Raw genomic sequence first — 17362 nt, forward strand, 5'->3', positions numbered from 1 at the left:
CACTAGTGTCATCATCATCACAGTCATTGTCTTTATCCTCTGGATGCAAAACCATTTCCACAATTTCACCATTTGTAAGTGTGTGAACAACAGGAGCTTCATTGTCTATGTTCATAAGTACTTTGATATCTTGTTTATCCAATGATTGTGCAGCTTGAGTACACAACCCTCTTGCATAAACTAACAGTTCTAAAACTATTGGCATTGGATTTGGGGAGTACCCCAAAGATGCACTGGGGAGTCCCTCTGGGAAGTTTCCAGGTAAGGGTTTGCACGGCAATCGCCCAGAAGTGTACACTTCCTCTGGACAATTGCGCTGTGCTGGCAACCATCCGTAAATGCGGTTAAATCGCAAACTTTGGATGGTCCCGCCGGGGTTATGTCAACAGTTACTCAGAAAAGTTAGAAGAATTAAAACCTCTTCTAACTTCTGAGTAACTATTGTAAGGACCCGGACCAAACCCACGGGACTCCCTCTACACACCCCGTGCCCCCCCCTAACTCCGACCACCCCCAGCCCCCTGACCATTCCCCCCCCCAGCCTCTGACATCCCCCCACCCCACAGACCTCCGAAACCCACCACCCCACTCGACCTCTGGCACCCCCCATCCCTCCACCACCCCCAACCTCCAACAGCATCACCCCCTCATCCCCCCCCAACCTCCAACACCCCTGATCCCCGACACCCCCACCCCCAAACCCCCGATCTCTGATACCCCACACACACCCACCCCACTGACTTCCGACACCCCCAAACACCCCCGACCTCCGACACCCCCACCACCCCATCGCCGACCTCCAACAACCCCCACCCCACCAGCCTCTTACACCCCCACCAAACCGCTGACCTCCAACACCGCCCACCCCCCTGAACTCCGCCAACCTCCACCCCCAACCTCCTCGCCCCCAAACCTCCCACTCCCCGACCTGTGACAATCCCTCCCCCCAACCCCCCCGACCTCGGACACTCCCACCCCCCTGACCTCCGACATCCCACACTCCTTCCACCCCTGACCTCCAACACCCCACACCCACCCAACCCCTGACACCCCCCTAGCTGCCCGAACTCTGCCACGCCCCACCCCACTCGAACTCCCACACCCCCACGCACTCCAAACTCCGACACCCCTTACCCTTCCGAACTCCAGCAGACCCCGACCTCCGACCCGCCCCACCCCTCCCTGAACTCTGACACCCCCCACCCCCGCAACCTCCAACACCCCGAGCCCCCCACCTCCCAATCTCCGTCATCTACCACCCCCTGACATGTGGCCCCGCATTTTCCGATGCCAGATTCTCATTCGATAACCAAATCCTTCAAAATTGGCATTAGCATCTTCATGATCAGCAAAGATAATTGCCAGCCACAGATTGTGCAAAGCATTAGTCAAGGTGTCTTTACTCACTGGGTTCCATGCATTTGCAGCATCCTAGATGGTGTCTTTCCCTGAAAATGCTTTCTGGAATTCTGCTATCCCAAGCCTCGGTTTACAGCACTAAACATATGCCTCATATATTCGCCTTTGTACTTAAGACTTCATTGTCCTTAAAATTAATTGGTCCATTGGCTATATCAATAATGTTACTTTCGGGTGCAAATATATACCAAACACATTGCCTTTCTCAAAAATTTCAGCACCGGGATGTGCTGAGCAATTGTCAAGCAACAACATCTTGCAGTTTTCATCTAGCCCAATGAATCTGCATTGAGTGTGAGCCTCGAAAACAAAGTGCTTCTGAAATCAATCCAAACAAATTTGCCTAGTCATCCATGTTCTCTTGTTACCATAATGACAAAATTGGGATGTTTCATCGGAATTATAGATTTATAGAAGGAGTAATTTGAAAGGAAGTATTCAATGAACGGCATGACACTAGGAAGTTCTGAGGAACAAAGGGACCTTGGCGTGTGTGTCCATAGATCTCTGAAGGCGGAGGGGCATGTTAGTGTGGTGGTGGGACACTTGCCTTTATCAATCAAGGCATAGATTACAAAAGTAGGGAGGTCATGTTGGAGTTGTATAGAACCTTGGTGAGGCCACAGCTGGAGTACTGTGTGCAGTTCTGGTCGCCACATTATAGGAAGGATGTGATTGCACTGGAAGGGGTGCAGAGGAGATTCACCAGGATGTTGCCTGGGATGAAACATTTAAGTTATGAAGAGAGGTTGGATAGACTTGGGTTGTTTTCGTTGGAGCAGAGAAGACTGAGGGGTGACCTGATCGCGGGTGTACAAGATTATGAGGGGAATAGACAGGGTGGATAGGGAGCAGCTTTTCCCCTTAGTTGAAGGGTCAGTCACAAGGGGGCATAAGTTCAAGGTGAGGGGCAGGAGGTTTAGGGGGGAATGTGAGGAAAAACTTTTTTACCCAGAGGGTGGTGACGGTCTGTAATGCACTGCCTGGGAGGGTGGTGGAGGCGGGTTGCCTTACATCCTTTAAAAAGTACCTGGATGAGCACTTGGCACATCATAACATTCAAGGCTATGAGCCAAGTGCTGGTAAATGGGATTAGGTAGGTAGGTCAGGTGTTTCTCACGTGTCGGTGCAGACTCGATGGGCCGAAGGGCCTCTTCTGCACTGTGATTCTGTGATTCTGTTCAGCTGCAAGGTTTTCATCAGCAATTAGATTGGTGGATTTGACGATGTAACTTTCTGTTGCCTCGTGATCTGCTGAGGCTTTATCTCCACACATTTTTAAATGCCTTATTCCATGCTACCTTTTAAATTTGGTTAACCCACCTGAACTGTATTTGCATGGGGTTGATTTTCAATATTCAGTTCATTGCTGAAAATTTTGGCTTGATTAATCAACAGCGGCACAGTCAATGGCATCCTTTCACTCCCCCTCTGTCAAATCCACTCCATCATCACTTTGTCTAACTCATCATTTGTTGGTTTATGCAGCTTTTCATTTATTCATTTCTTTCTGATGTCACTTTCAACCAAGACTACACGATCTGATCTTTCTATTTCTTTAAATCATAACCCAAACCATATATTCACTCTTCACAATGATGTACGTCTATCTAATTTCTGCAATAATTCCACTTTCTTAGCTATAGACAATGAATTATGCTTCCTTTTTGCATGGCAACTCAAGGGGATATCTGCTGGCCTTTTTGACATGACTGCTTTAACTTTATTTCCCTGCACAATGTATCACTAACACTATCCAGACTTGCATTTTTTCAACCTGCACAGTGTATCACTATCACTATCAAGACACACTAAAACTATCAAGACTTATCCATTTGATTAGCCGTTGTGGTCAGGTTAGGCAGTTCAGAGTGGGTCAGGTGAGGGTCAAGGGCCACTCGGACCACTTGGAGCTTGGGAAAAGACAGGCACTCGAAGCCCATAACTAGTCAATGCAGCAATATGTTATTTTACTCATTTAATAAGAATATTTAATATGGCATGGCAGTTTTTAAAAAAAAGGTCAGTTTTTGGACATTGCCAGTTTTCGGATAGCCAAATTTGAGACGCTGTACCTGTAATTTAATATACAGTACCAATAAGCATTAGAGCCTGTGAGCATCTTTTCATAAATTATGGTTTGAACCAAAGTATGAAGAGGTTTGCATTGGAGATTAATTTTCTTAAATTATTTGCATAGGCTGAAACTTTTGACAGGAATTAAAATCTTTAATCCTAATATCACATATCATGAACATACAACATGATGTAAATTTATTTGCCAAAATATGGAAGCTAGTATTCTAGCAATTCTAGTAAATCTTAATTTATGTATTATATTTTTGTTGTAATTTCATAAGTAAAATACATTTAAAGTATCTCAGGAGAAGCTGAACTCTGTTGAATTATCACTCCTGTATGCTTCATTTGAGCAAAGCAAAACAAGTTTCATCATAGTTTCTAAGAGGAGAAGTAATTAATTTTATTAGGATAATGCAATCTTTTATTGAAAATGCAGACAATCAAAATAATACATGATGAAGTTATCAAGTAAGAAGACAGCTTTCATTTTATTAAAGTAAAAGGTAATGGAATGTTTTCATTTCATGCAAGTATTAATAACCATTCTCAGATCAGGTATAGCAGCCAGCTGCAATTCAAACTCTCTACACCACTTTAAGTCCACTCTCTGAACAACACCCGCTATTGCACCAGCAGCACATCTCCAATTTGCACAGCATGGCCTCTCGGAGTGAGAAATTAAAAATTATTGTTCAACATCTTTATGGCGGAACACAGACAACCTCATTGGAAGCTGCGCAAAAACATTTCACCACATTATTAGCAGAGGATGCCTTCATATATTTAGATTCAAACCCAGCTCCCAGAATTCAAAAGAGCAGTATGTTAACCACTGCATCACCCAGTTACATTCAATTCATTGTAAGAAAAGTGTTTTCTTTTAAACTTTGTACGAAGAGGTAAGTGAACAGAAGAACAACTTTTGGATGTGTTGCATTGTGCCTGATGTTTCCCGATGACAGGTATAAATAGAAATAAGTATAGAATGATTGATACTGCTCTACAGCAATGTTGCTTTGACATTTCTACATTAGTGCTTTGTTTGAAATTTAGGATGCATTTTGTAATCCACAAATGTTTGGTGCTTTGGGACTGTTTAAAGAGGCCACAATATATATTGCACATTATTATAATGTATATAAATTGCTAAATGCAGTACCTTCAGACTCCAATATGGACAAACTACATTAATGTTTTTCTAATGTAAGTATGAATTATTAAGGACTCATTTTTAAAGTATTTTTCTCCTCTTTCCTCACAGCTTCCACCTACTTTACATCACAACTTTCGAAAAAGTGTTATTGAAAGGTTTAAAAAGTCATTGTTTAGTCCACAGAGCAATCCCTGCAACTTGAAAGCTGAGCTTAAAAAGGTTTGTTGCCATAACACAGATAAAATGACCTGATGTAAATATCTGAAATTTCAATATTTAGTAAATTCAAAAATATACTTCTAAGCATCATCAAAAGTTTCCAAAATGAAAGAATTATACTAGGGACAATTTCACAAACTAAACAATCACAGGAAATGTCTGCTGAAATTACTGATGTGCAAAAGATTAATCCACATTTAACCTCGAATCTGAATCATTTGTATAAATATTTAATATATTTAAATACTCAATGACTTTTCTTTGTAACCAATTCCAAATAATATTGAGTTAGTTCATTGCGGAAAGATAATCAATCAAGTATAGATTGCAAATATCAAATAAGCTCCCTTATGTTGCATTTGTTCACTAGTGCATTCTTTTATACCTTTTGAGGTACTGTGCAGTAAATATGACTCCCAAACCATGTGGCAAGCAGATCTATAATATATCCTAAAAGTATTCTTTCTGATAGCTCCTTCAAGGGTCCCCTGAACTGATTGAACTGAACTTTGTGACAGCGGATTGTAATTTAATGCGTCAGACAACAAGAGAGAATGCAGCATTCCCTGGAGACAGGGCAGGTAATGATTATTTAATAGATACCTATCTGGCTTGTCCAACAAAGCAACTCTTGCAGTTTTATTTATGACTGAGGAAAGCTAAATAACTTGTGAGCAAAGGCTTATCATTACATGTTAATGCATGGAATATGCCTTGGAATCATTGGGTGGAATTTTCTGTACCCGCTTGCAGTTGGCATGATAGGTGGCATGCGTGGACAATGTGGCGCGATCGGTTTCATGATGGCAGGAAGGTAGGTTACGATCTTCCACTCAGCCCGCTGATAGCGGGCCGCATTTCCCACCAATGGTCGTCGGGGACCTCATTGTAATACGTCAGTATATCATTAAAGAGCCATCCCACCAGGATCTTGGACCCCCGCTGGATCGTCCATCCACGCTGGTGGGAAAGCACGTCAGTGTGTTTCACAACAGCACACAGGCGACGTGCACTTGGCGGCCTTCACTTTGGGGGAATTTAGGTGAGTGAACAGCATTGTTTTCCACAGCTCGCCAGGGTCGCCTGTTGCTTTGCAGGCTTCAGGGCACCAGGGGGCCTGGGTGAAGTGCCGCCCTGCCTTGGAGGCGACTGTTTTCAGGGAGGTGGTGTCCAGGGGCAACTGCAGCCCTGCCACAAGGGTGACTGTTGTCGGGGTGGAGGAGTGTCCAGGGGCAACTGCTGCCCAGCCTCGGAGGCAACTGATACTGCTGTCAGGGGGATGGGGGGCAACTGCTGCCCTGACATTGGATCCCGAGCACAGGAAATTGAGGCGGGAGCAGGGAGGTGATGGAAGGTGACGCAGTACAGACACCTGTATAAACTGACCATTCCTCTGAAACTGAGACAGTTCAGACGCAGCCACCGTGATATGTGTGTATGAGAGTGAATGGTGATGCCCCTTGAACTGGCAGTGAGTGAGGGCTTTGTGGATGTGTGCTGGGTTTGTGAATGTGTGAGTTGAGAGTAATGAAAAGAGTGATTTACTTTGGCAGAACGGAGGAGATCATTCATCCTCTTGTGGCACTGGGTGGCTGTCCTCTTCTGAAGGGCGTTAGCGCTAACTGCCACTGCCACCGCCTCCCAAGCTGGATTACTCACGTTGCTGCCCATCAGGCGGCCATGGTGCGGATACAGGACACCCCAACGGGCCTCCACAGCATTCAGCAGTCGCTCGAGGGACCCGTCATTAAACTGAGGGGCTGCGGTCTTTTTTCCTTTGCTGGCTATGTCTCCCGGGTAGAGGTGGTGATCTGATAGCAATGAGCGGTGTGTTGGCGGCTGCCTTTTAAACAAGGCAGCCGGTGTGATGCAACGGCAGGGTGATGGCGGGAGGGCAAATGAGAGCCCGCCCGCCATGGAAACGGCGTGTTTCTCAGGAATGCATAAATAATGAGGCGGGTTTGGGACAATACGGTGTGAAAAGCCGCCATTGCAGACGGCAGGTAAAACGTCATTTTACCCGCTCGCTACTGCACTTAGTGCAAATTTGGGAAAATTATGTTCAACCAATTGCTTATTTTAAGTGAAATAGCTTGTATAGACATTGATTACAAAATACTCAACTATAAAAAAAATTTGCTTGTGAGGGAAATGAACAACAACCTTTTGTTTTTATATTTCCGCAACTTTAACATTATGACTGGAACCATGATGGAGGAGTGGAGGGGATGCATTTTGAGGAATCTTTTAAAAGTGGGGAGAGAAGGAAGAAGGCACAGGAGTTTAGGGAGGGGAGGTTTGTAGAATAGGCCTGAGACACAAAGACTCCCACCAACCAAAACAAATGTTGCAAAATGAAGCTATATTGTAACCATGTGACCGTATAGACCACAGATAATGAGCAGGATATTTCTACATCTTTGGGACCTCAATGTTGGGACCAAATGAAGATCCCAAGCCCCATCTTGCCAGCGGCAATACTCGCACAGCAATATCCCTGGAGGCCTAATTGACCTCCGCCATCCTTGACAGCCTCCTGATGCTGCTGGCTCAATAAGAGGGCCACCAGAAGAGGTGGGTGCTGCTAAGGTCCCACCAGGAGAGGTGGATGCTGCTGAGGCAGGTAGGAGACCTTAAAGGTGCCTCAAAGTGGAGGCGCCCTCAGAGGAATAAAATTAAATATATTCATCAGAGGGGGAAACCAGTATGCCCCTCAGATTGGAGGAGAAAACCCTCCCAATGGCTAATTGGGGAAGGAGTGATCTTTCCTGTCCCCAGCACCCTCTTTGGTGGCACCCCAGACTGCCACAGGGAGGTTGCCCCCATTAAGCTGGTGGCCTCCACACATGGCAGGGTGCAGCTCTGCTGTGAGCCAGTAACATTTGCCTCTAATTTGGGCCCTAATTATGTAGATTGGCTGCCTAACTCCCTGTTGGGTAGCCACTACACTTTCCTGCCTGCCCCAGGTAAGTTTTCTGGTGGAGGGAATGTGTTGGGGAGCTGTCCCAGCATGGCTCCCTATTATTTTCTGAGTCACACCCTCCACCCCTCAAAGCTCACCACTCCAGGGCTGGTAAAATTCAACTCCATGTACATGACTGAATATTTCAACTGTCTAGCAAAAGGGTGATCAGTTTAAAAATTGCTTATTTATGCTTTTAAATAATTTATGACTTTTATTAATTGTGCACATTCCTACCATTTTAGAAAATCTTATATTTATGAATAATCCTGTTTGTTAAGCTTTATTCACAATATCAAAACTAGCCTATTCAAAAGGTATAGAAAGAAAGAACTGCATTTACATAGTGCATTTCATAAACTCAGGAAAGAGTCCCAAAGAGTTTTACAGCTGGTGAAGTACTTCTGAAATGTAGTCGCTGTTGCCCTTTGGAAACACAGAAGCAAATTTGTGCACAGCAAGGTCCCACAAATAGTATTAATGACTAAATAATCTGTTTTAATTATATTGGTTGAAAGATAAATATTGACTAGGACATGGGGAGTTGGGAATTTCCCATTCTCCTTTTCAAAATAGTGCTATGGGATCTTCTACGTGCATCTCATAGGGCATACAGGGCCTCAGTTTAACTTTAAATTGGCACCTCAGTGAGTGCTGCACTCCCTCAGTACTGCACTGGAGTTTCAGCCCAGATTTTGTGCTCAAATCATAGGGCAGAATTTTACGGCCCCGTTTCGGCGGGGACGGGGCTGTAAAATGCGGCGAGCCATTATAATCTTCATTGACTTCAGTGGGAACGTAAAATCCCGTTGTCGTAAAATTCTGCCCTTAAAGTGAGATTAGAACTCACAACCTTCTGCGTCAGAGGCCAGGGCTACCACTGACTCAAGGCTGACACCACAGCACAAATTCTTTTCAAAATATATGAATCTAAAACTTCCCATGGGCATTGGTACATGAAATAAGCAAGTTTTATAACAATAGAGAGAGGACTAACATACAATGATAATACAGTCTTTGAAATAAATTTTGAAATCACTGCCTAGATGGTGATCTGGCAGAGAAAGTATTCTCACCTGTTGAACCCACCTGAAATCAATGGAGTGAGGATTGAATGGATTCTACAAAGAACAGGCAATCTACTCCGCTAGATTATCACTCAGGCAGTGAAGATAAAAACTGACAAGGTTTTGGTTAGACAGATATTAATGTTTTAAATGGAATGTTAAATAGTCATGCAGTAATGGGCCAGCAACTTGTACATCTGTTACATCAGCTATATTTGATGTTCCCTAATTTTTTGGTTATTATTGGTATTCTTCCCTAAAAACCCTAGTGAATACCTACAGCTATGAATATGAGGAAGGAATAACATACGAGCAGATGCAGGTTAGTGTTTTATTGTATGCATGTTGAACTATGTTTATCTGTATTTAATAATAATTTAGTGAACTTGTAACTAAATTTTAAAAAGTAATCACACTGTATTTTATTTATTTTGTTTCTGTTATGGCACAGCCGATGGTAAATGCTGAGTTGTTCAAATCCCAAAGGCAAACTTGAAACAACTTCCACAACTTGTTTTGCAATTTGTATAAATTTTGAAATGCGTGCCCTGAATTCAGTAGTAATAAGACCACCAAGTCTTATAGGTTTTTACAAAACTTGGTTAAACATTAATGAACAGAAGAAATGACTTTTAAATAAATACATAGATCTATAAATTACTACTATGATAATTTCTAAATCCCCTAATCAATCTAACTCCCAGTTACACTTCCATTAAGCCAACAGTAAGACACATAGGGCAGAAATTTCCCCCTGTCCGGGGGGTTGTGCGGGGGCGGGCGGGTGCGAGCGTGAACCTGATCAGCACCCCGATCAGGGCCGCGCCGCCATTTTACATGGGTGAGCCAATTAAGGCCTGCCCAGTGTGATATGCGCCTGAATGAGCGCTCCCTATGCGGGCGGGGGGGGTGGGGATTCCCTGATTCTTAACGCGAAAGAGCGCAGAAATCTCCCTGAGGCACAGAGGTGCCTCAGGGAGGTTATTTTAAGGTTTAAAAATTTAAATAAAGAAAAGGAAATATTTTAAGACATGTCCCCTCCTGTGACAGTATCATATGAGCTGGGACATGTTCATGAATTTTGATTAAAAATTTTATTTAATTAATGAAACTTTCATGAAACCTCATCCCGCCCGTGGATGAGGTTCCCTGAAAAATGTGAAGGCCGCCTGGGCTCTTTGCCTGCCTGCCAACCTTAAGGTTGGATAGACAGCCCTGTCAATTGTTTTAATGACTATTTAAATGGTCTTAATAGGCCTTTGACAGTCCTGCGGGTGCACAGCTGATTTGGCTGCGCGCCCGCTGAATTGAAAATCTAAATGATGAGCGGTGACGTCGGGACGCCCACCCGACATCACCGTGCTCATTTTACGCATTGGCAAGCGGGCCCCACCCCGACTCACCGACCCGAAAACTCTTTCCATAGATTTTAAAAGACCCAAGCAAAGAAACATGATACCCTGTACAAGTCGACTTCCAAGTGAGTTTTCTTAACCAGCCCTTTGAAGACAGCAGCTTGAGGCTTAGATGCTGAAGGCTTTTCATACTTGTAAGATCTTAAAAATGCCTTCCCTCACATGAAGCAGCCCTTGCTCCTTCTTTATATATATATCTTTTTCTTTGAATGCAAAAACTCATTGTTTCACTGTGCCTTCGGACTTTATATCCCTGATAATAAAACCCTCTCACTGCACTAAGTTTTATCAGTAATCTTTGTGAAAAATAAACACTGGGCAGAATTTTGCCCTTGATGGGCGGGCAGGCCCCACCGGCTTGACGGCGGGCGGGCAGCTAATCGCCGCCACCAAAACAGGCCCCGCTGCCATTTTAAGTGGGCAAGCCAATTAAGGCCCACCCAGCGGGCCGCCCAACGGGAAGTGCTATGCACTTCCTGTGCGGGGGGGAGGGATTCCCCAACTGTCAAAGTGCGCTCTTTCGCACATGCATGCAAAAGAGCGCACATCTCCCTGAGGCAAAGTGCTGTCTCAGGGAGATCAGTGAAAGCTTTATAAACATCAAAAATAGGAAAATTACAAAATTATTAACATGTCCCCCTCATGTGACAATGTCATACAAGATGGGATATGTTAATAAAAAGCACAGAAATTTTATTAAACTTTTAAAAACAGACATGAAACCTCATCCCGCCGGTGGATGCGGTTTCATGTTTTTTCAGAAGTCCGCTGGGGCTCCTGGCCTGCCCGCCAACCTTAAGGTTGGACAGGCAGGGCCTTTAATTGGGTTAACTACCCTGTCAATGGCCTCAATTGACAGGTCAGCGGGCGGACAGCTGATTTCGCTGACCGCCCGCCTTCCTGAATATTTAAATGGGGTGGGATGACGTCGGGGGTACCCCCCGATGTCGTCCCATATCATTTTCGCATCGCCGAGCGGGCCCCGCCCCCAGCTCGCCGACGGAAAAATTCTGGCCACTGTTTCGAAATTTCATCCCTCTATGAAAACAATCTAGTCTGGTTTATTTCAAAATGCTAATGTTCCCTTGACAGCTATGTTTCTAAACTTCCCCATGTTTATCGAATTAACATTTCAAACCTAACCACTCTTCTGATTTCAAAGCACCTGGACTAGCTGCCTCTAATTCAATTAAATCACACACATGCACACACCCACAGACACATAGGCCAGGATTTTGCCCTCGTTGGGCAGGCTTGGTGGGGCTGAGGGGGAGTGCCCGTGAAAGTATCCGCCGCTCGCAATTGGGCCCTGACTGCAATTCCACGCTGGCAGGCCAACTAATGCTCAGCGCTGAATGGTCAGGGCGGGAGGAGGGCGAGCACACAAGTTCACATGTGCACGCAAGTGTGCGCAATGAAAGCTCCCTGAGGCACAGCGCTGCCTCAGGGAGCTGAAGAATTTAAAAATGAAACATGAAGCATTTTAAAATGTTAAAAAAAATGTCCCCTCATGTGACTCTGTCACATGAACAGGGCCATGTTATGAACGAAATGTTAAAATTTTAATTTAATTTTTAATTGCTGTTGGAAACCTCATCCCGCCTGTGGATGAGGTTTCCTAAAAAATGCAAAGGCCGCTTGGCCTTTTTGCCTGCCTTCCAACCATAAGGTTGGATGGGCAGCAGAAAATTTAATTTAATTGGTACTTTAATGGCTTTTACAGGACTGTTAATTGTCAGTGGGCATGCTGCCGACTCCCGCGCATGCCCACCGACCAAAATATCGCTCAAGTGCGAGATGATGTCGGGACACTCGCCTAATATCATCACACGCGCCCGCCCGGCGAGTGAAAAATTCTGGCCATAGATACATCACACTATTACTCTATTTTACAATAAATTCCAATAACATTATGAGAATTATTATATCTTCTTGACATTTCAAAACCTTGAAAAAATAATTTGGTTTATGTCCAATTCTCAGTTCTACACTGTTCAGTACAAATTTACGTAAAAAACATTTTTACAAATATTTAATCTATAAAAATTGTATTTTTGAAAGACAATGAATTAAAAATACCATTTGTTTTCTACAATTTTTTGCTTGTTTCATATGTAGACTATGATTGAAGACGTTCTGATTGAAAGTGGTTATTATGATATCCTGAACACTGTTAACAGGTGAGTTTATCCACAACGGGAATAATTATAAATGTGCGGCTTTGGACCAGGTAAATACGTAAAAAAAAATCCAAAACCTGAACCCATTCCATCCTAAATCTGCCCAGTTTTGCTTTTAATAGAGGCCGGACAGCATTTGGACAACCAATTCATCCCGAGAAGCATGTCATTCATTCAACTATTTTAATGAAGCTGCGTGCCACAGATTGTTTTTGTTTTTCAGACTTAAAATTGGCTGGCTGGTATTCCCAGTCTTCTGGAAACTCGGCAGCTGCAAGGACACCAGGACTGCAACATGAAACATTTAAGTGCCTTTCCAGCACTTCCTGCTGGCTAGAAGGATCAGACGTGCATCCCTCCTGCCCACAATATAAACCTGTTAATCTTCCTAGTGAATGTAAACCCCCACCTCCCTAGCCATCACCATTTAATAACCCTCTCTCCTTTGTGAGCACTGACCCCTCATTCCCTGACCACCATTCCCCAACCACCCCTCGCAATCACTGACTCCCCTGCCCATGAATTGTGAATATTCTCATCCCCTATCTCTCCCTTCAATCTCTCTCTCTGACCCTCTCAATCTCTCCATGGTTCTCTCATTTTTCCTTCAAATCCCTCCCAACCCCGCTCATCTCTGACCCCGGTCTCTTTCCCACCCTGCTAATTCCCCAAGCCTCCAAACCACACTGTACCCATAACCCCTCGAGACCTCTATCCCAGCAGCATTAAGCCTATCGGCTTCTCAGCCACGGCCTGTTCTGCAGTGTTTTACCCCTAACATGGAAAGGCTGGCTTCAAGGAACCTGTTTAAAAAAAACATACGTGAAGTTAAAACTCCACTGCGTTCAATTAGAACTTCTCCCCACTGTTTGGAAATCCTGCCCCAGTAATTATCGGGCCAAAGCTCCACTGTTGGTTATTAATGATTTTGCAAGCACTATTTTGTTGCTATTTCACTTTGGTTTACAGCAATCATTGAAAATGCTGCTGTAAAGAAACAATCAGTAACAGTGTTAACTTTTGTTAAAGCTGTAGCAATTCAGAAAGGCACTGGCCTCTCTATAATAAGGTTAGTCAAATAATACCAAATATCAGACTTTGACCTATCATTCTTACAATGTAACAAAATCATAAACCATTATTTAGTGTGTAAACTGTTAAGGCCAGTAATCATGATGCATCTCAGCCATATTTGCATCATTACTTCATTTACAAATATCCTTGAGCTGCTTTTCTTTGGGAGGGGTCCATCAATTAAACATGCCTCACTTCAAAATAATTCTATGCACCCGTGGTCCTGGTGCACCCATAACTATTAATTTAGGCAATTGTTACACATGGGAAGCATGCAACTGAATTCCTGAAATGCACTCTCAGTGAGTAAGGCTTCACATTGGAACCCTGATTTCATAAAATAGCCCTTAAAATGCAGAACTTAATATGAAGCTGAATGTTGAGCCCTGCTATATTTGAAAATTTCTCATCTTTTTCCGTGGAAAGAGTTTGGATAATGTTATGGTTTTCATTTTAAATTTAAGGTGTCAGGTTTCATCCAGCCGTCTCTCTTTCTAGTAGTTCTCCAAGTGAGGAGGACGCTTGCCACAGAGTACATCCCATGGCAAGACTTGTGCTTGGAGTCATTTAATGTGGGGCAGCTGATGCACTGCAGCTACCACACATTTCTGGCTGACAAGTGGACTCTCCCATTCTTATCGCCTATTTATAGGATTTGAAGTTTGATAATCAACATGTTTGGACACGTTATGAAGGCACTTCCTGTGGCCATCAAGTCCCAGAGTGGGACTAGAACCCAAATCTGCTCTGATCATGAAGCAGCCCTTTCCAGCCTGTAGCAGATTCGCGATAACATCTAGCTTTGGCTGACAAGTGGCAAGAAAACTTAGCACCACTTGCATGACAGATAATGACCATTTCAAACAAGAGGAACCCAGCCATTTCTCCTTGATTTTCAATAGTTACGGCCATGTTCAGATTCCCTATTATCAACACCTTAGAGGTCATTGATCTGGAAATAAACTGGTCCAGCCATATCAACACCATGCTGCAAAAGAAGGGTAGAAACTGAATTCTCTGCATTGAGTGCCTCAACCTCATAGTCTTCAGAGCCTCTCCACCATCTATAAAGTTAGTAAGGAGTATATTGGAATGTTTAACATTCACCTAGATTGGTGCAGCTGCAACAATGAAGAAGGTTGATACCATTCAGGGTAGAGCTTGATCGATGCTATTACCATTGGATGCAATATCTACACCTTCACCACTAACATATTATGGCTGCAGCCAACATAATAATGCACTGCAGTAACTCACCAAGGTTTCTGCAGTAGCAACACCCTCCTCTGTGACTTGTAACATTGCAAATGACTACAGAAAGTGTTGTGGAAACACAAGCACTTGTGGAGCTCCCCTCCAGGTCACATACCATACTGATTTAAACTTTCACCTTGCTCCATCATCATCGCTGGTTCAAAAGCCTGGATTATTCTGCTTAGCACCACCTTGGCAGCACAATCACCACAAGGGCTCTGAAGGTTCAAGAAGAATCTTCTCAGTGCAACTAAAGACAGTTAACAAATGCAACATTGCCAGCATCACCCACATCATGAGGATAACCCAAAAGTACGACCAAGTAATGTTTGTTATTTTTCTTGATCATGAAGATGGAACTGAAGTTAGTTGGAGTAATTGAGATTTTGTTACAGATATTACTCTCTATGTTCACTTGCTGGATGTAAATAGAGCAGCTCACAGTTCATATCAGTCTCACCTCACAAAAATGTTAATAGTTCTCTTACCAAAAGGCTAGAGAAGTGTCTGTGAGGTCAAATGTAAAGAGCAAAATATCCAGTTTAAATGGCAAGGGGAGGTACAGTTATACCTCTGAATTACATCATTATATAATCAAGTATTAGACAGTATAAAGGATGCAAACTACATGGCTATCACACCACTAGAGGACCATAGCATGAATATTCAACCGTTTCAAAGGAAATGTTTCAATTGTTTTGGAATTGTTTGTACAATCTTAAATACAAGTCGTGTCTGGTTTCCACATAAAACAAAAAAGGGCAGAACTGGGTACTAAATATTCCTAAATACAAGGTGTCCAGGAAAGGTAGGGAAGGAAAGAAAGGATAAAAGCAAAAAACTGCGGATGCCGGAAATCCAAAACAAAAATAAAAATACCTGGAAAAACTCAGCAAGTCTGACAGCATCTGCAGAGAGGAACACAGTTAACATTTCAAGTCCGTATGACTCTTCAACAGAACTAAGGAAAAATAGAAGAGAGGTGAAATATAAGCTGGTTTAAGGGGGGGTGGGACAAGTAGAGCTGGATAGAGGGCCAGCGATAGGTGGAGATTGCCAAAAGATGTCATAGACAAAAGGACAAAGAGGTGTTGAAGGTGGTGATATTAGCTAAGAAATGTGCTAATAGGTGACATTAAGGGTAGAAAGCAGGACGAGCAAGGTACAGATAGATAGAAAGAAAGGAGGTTGGTTAGTAGTCCTGATTAAGGAGAGTGGATAGAAAGGGGGAATTCCCTCGAGATGTCAAGGATAGAATCAATTTGGTTAGAGCTACTTTACAGCACTGGAAGTATTCTGCAGGCCACAGTCTAGTGGGAAGATATAGAGAAGCAAATTTGCAAATAAGTTACAGAAAGGTGTAAGGACTGTAGAGTTGTTATAATGGGACTTCAATTATCCTAATATAGACTGGGATAGTAATAGTATAAAGGGTAGAGGGAGATGAGTTTCTGAAGCGTGTTCAAGAGAACTGGTTGATAAAAAGGAGGTATTGGATAGGCTAGCTGTGCTTAAAGTTGTTAAGTCACCAGGGCCAGATGAGATGCATCCAGGGATGCTAAGGGAAGCAAGGGTGGAAATTGTAGAGGCTCTGGCCATATTTTTCGAATCCTCCTTAGATACAAGGTTGGTGCCAGAGGCCTAGAGAATTGCAAATGTTACACCTTTGTTCAAAAAAGGGTGTAAGGATTAGGGCAGCAATTACAGACCAGCTTAACCTCAGTGGGTGGGAAAGCTTTTAGAAGTGGTAATTCTGGACAAAATTAACTGTTATTTGGACAAATGTGGATTAATTAGGGATATTTGTTAAAGGCAAATTGTGTTTAACTAACTTGCTTGAGTTTTTTTGATGTGGTAACAAAAAGAGTTTATGAGTGTCATGCAGTTGATGTGGTGTACATGTATTTCCAAAAGGCTTTTGATAAAATGCCACATAATAGACTTGTCAGTAAAGTTAAAGTGCATGGAATGAAAGGAACAGTGGCAGCATGGATATGAATTTGGCTGAGTGACAGGGATCAGGGAGTAGTGGTAAATGATTGTTTTTTGGACTGAAGGATAGAGTTCCCCAGGTGTCATTGTTAGGACCATGGCTTTTCTTGGTCTGTAGTAACGACCTAGACTTTGGTGTACAGGGCATAATTTCAAAATTTGCAGATGACACAAAATTTGCAAGTATTGCGAACTGTGAGGAGAACTGCTTTATCAAATACAAATGGATCCCAGTTCTTTAATATGCACTTGCAGATACTGCATGGTTGGACGGAAAGCATGTTGTATTTGGTAGGGTTATAGAGGGCTCCAAGGTCGTAAAGAAGATGGAGAAATTGGGCAGCAGTGATGGCAAAACCAGCAGTACTGTCAGCATCATTAATTGTGGACAAATGTGAATGGAATTATATGATTAAATAAAATTTGATCACTTGTGATTACAAAAAAAAATAATGATAAACCTCAGCAGGACTTAGGTAGGTTGGTGGAATAGGCGGACAAGTGGCAGATGAAATTTAATGTGAACTGATACATTTTAATAGTAA

General features: G+C 43.2%; 1 protein-coding gene across 1 annotated transcript in view; it reads left to right on the top strand.

Moving 5' to 3' along the window:
* The window catches only part of nek10 (NIMA-related kinase 10), a 348724-nt gene extending 335928 nt beyond the window's left edge, over window positions 1-12796 (top strand). The window contains exons 31-35 of the mRNA XM_078535698.1: window positions 4763-4873; window positions 5346-5454; window positions 9172-9224; window positions 12436-12497; window positions 12721-12796. Coding sequence (XP_078391824.1) covers window positions 4763-4873; window positions 5346-5454; window positions 9172-9224; window positions 12436-12497; window positions 12721-12796 — 411 coding nt within the window. The remainder of the gene's footprint in view (window positions 1-4762; window positions 4874-5345; window positions 5455-9171; window positions 9225-12435; window positions 12498-12720) is intronic.
* Window positions 12797-17362: the final 4566 nt, after the last annotated feature.

This window comes from Cetorhinus maximus, chromosome 3, assembly GCF_964194155.1.
Source record: "Cetorhinus maximus chromosome 3, sCetMax3.hap1.1, whole genome shotgun sequence".
In the NCBI taxonomy this organism is placed as follows: domain Eukaryota; kingdom Metazoa; phylum Chordata; class Chondrichthyes; order Lamniformes; family Cetorhinidae; genus Cetorhinus; species Cetorhinus maximus.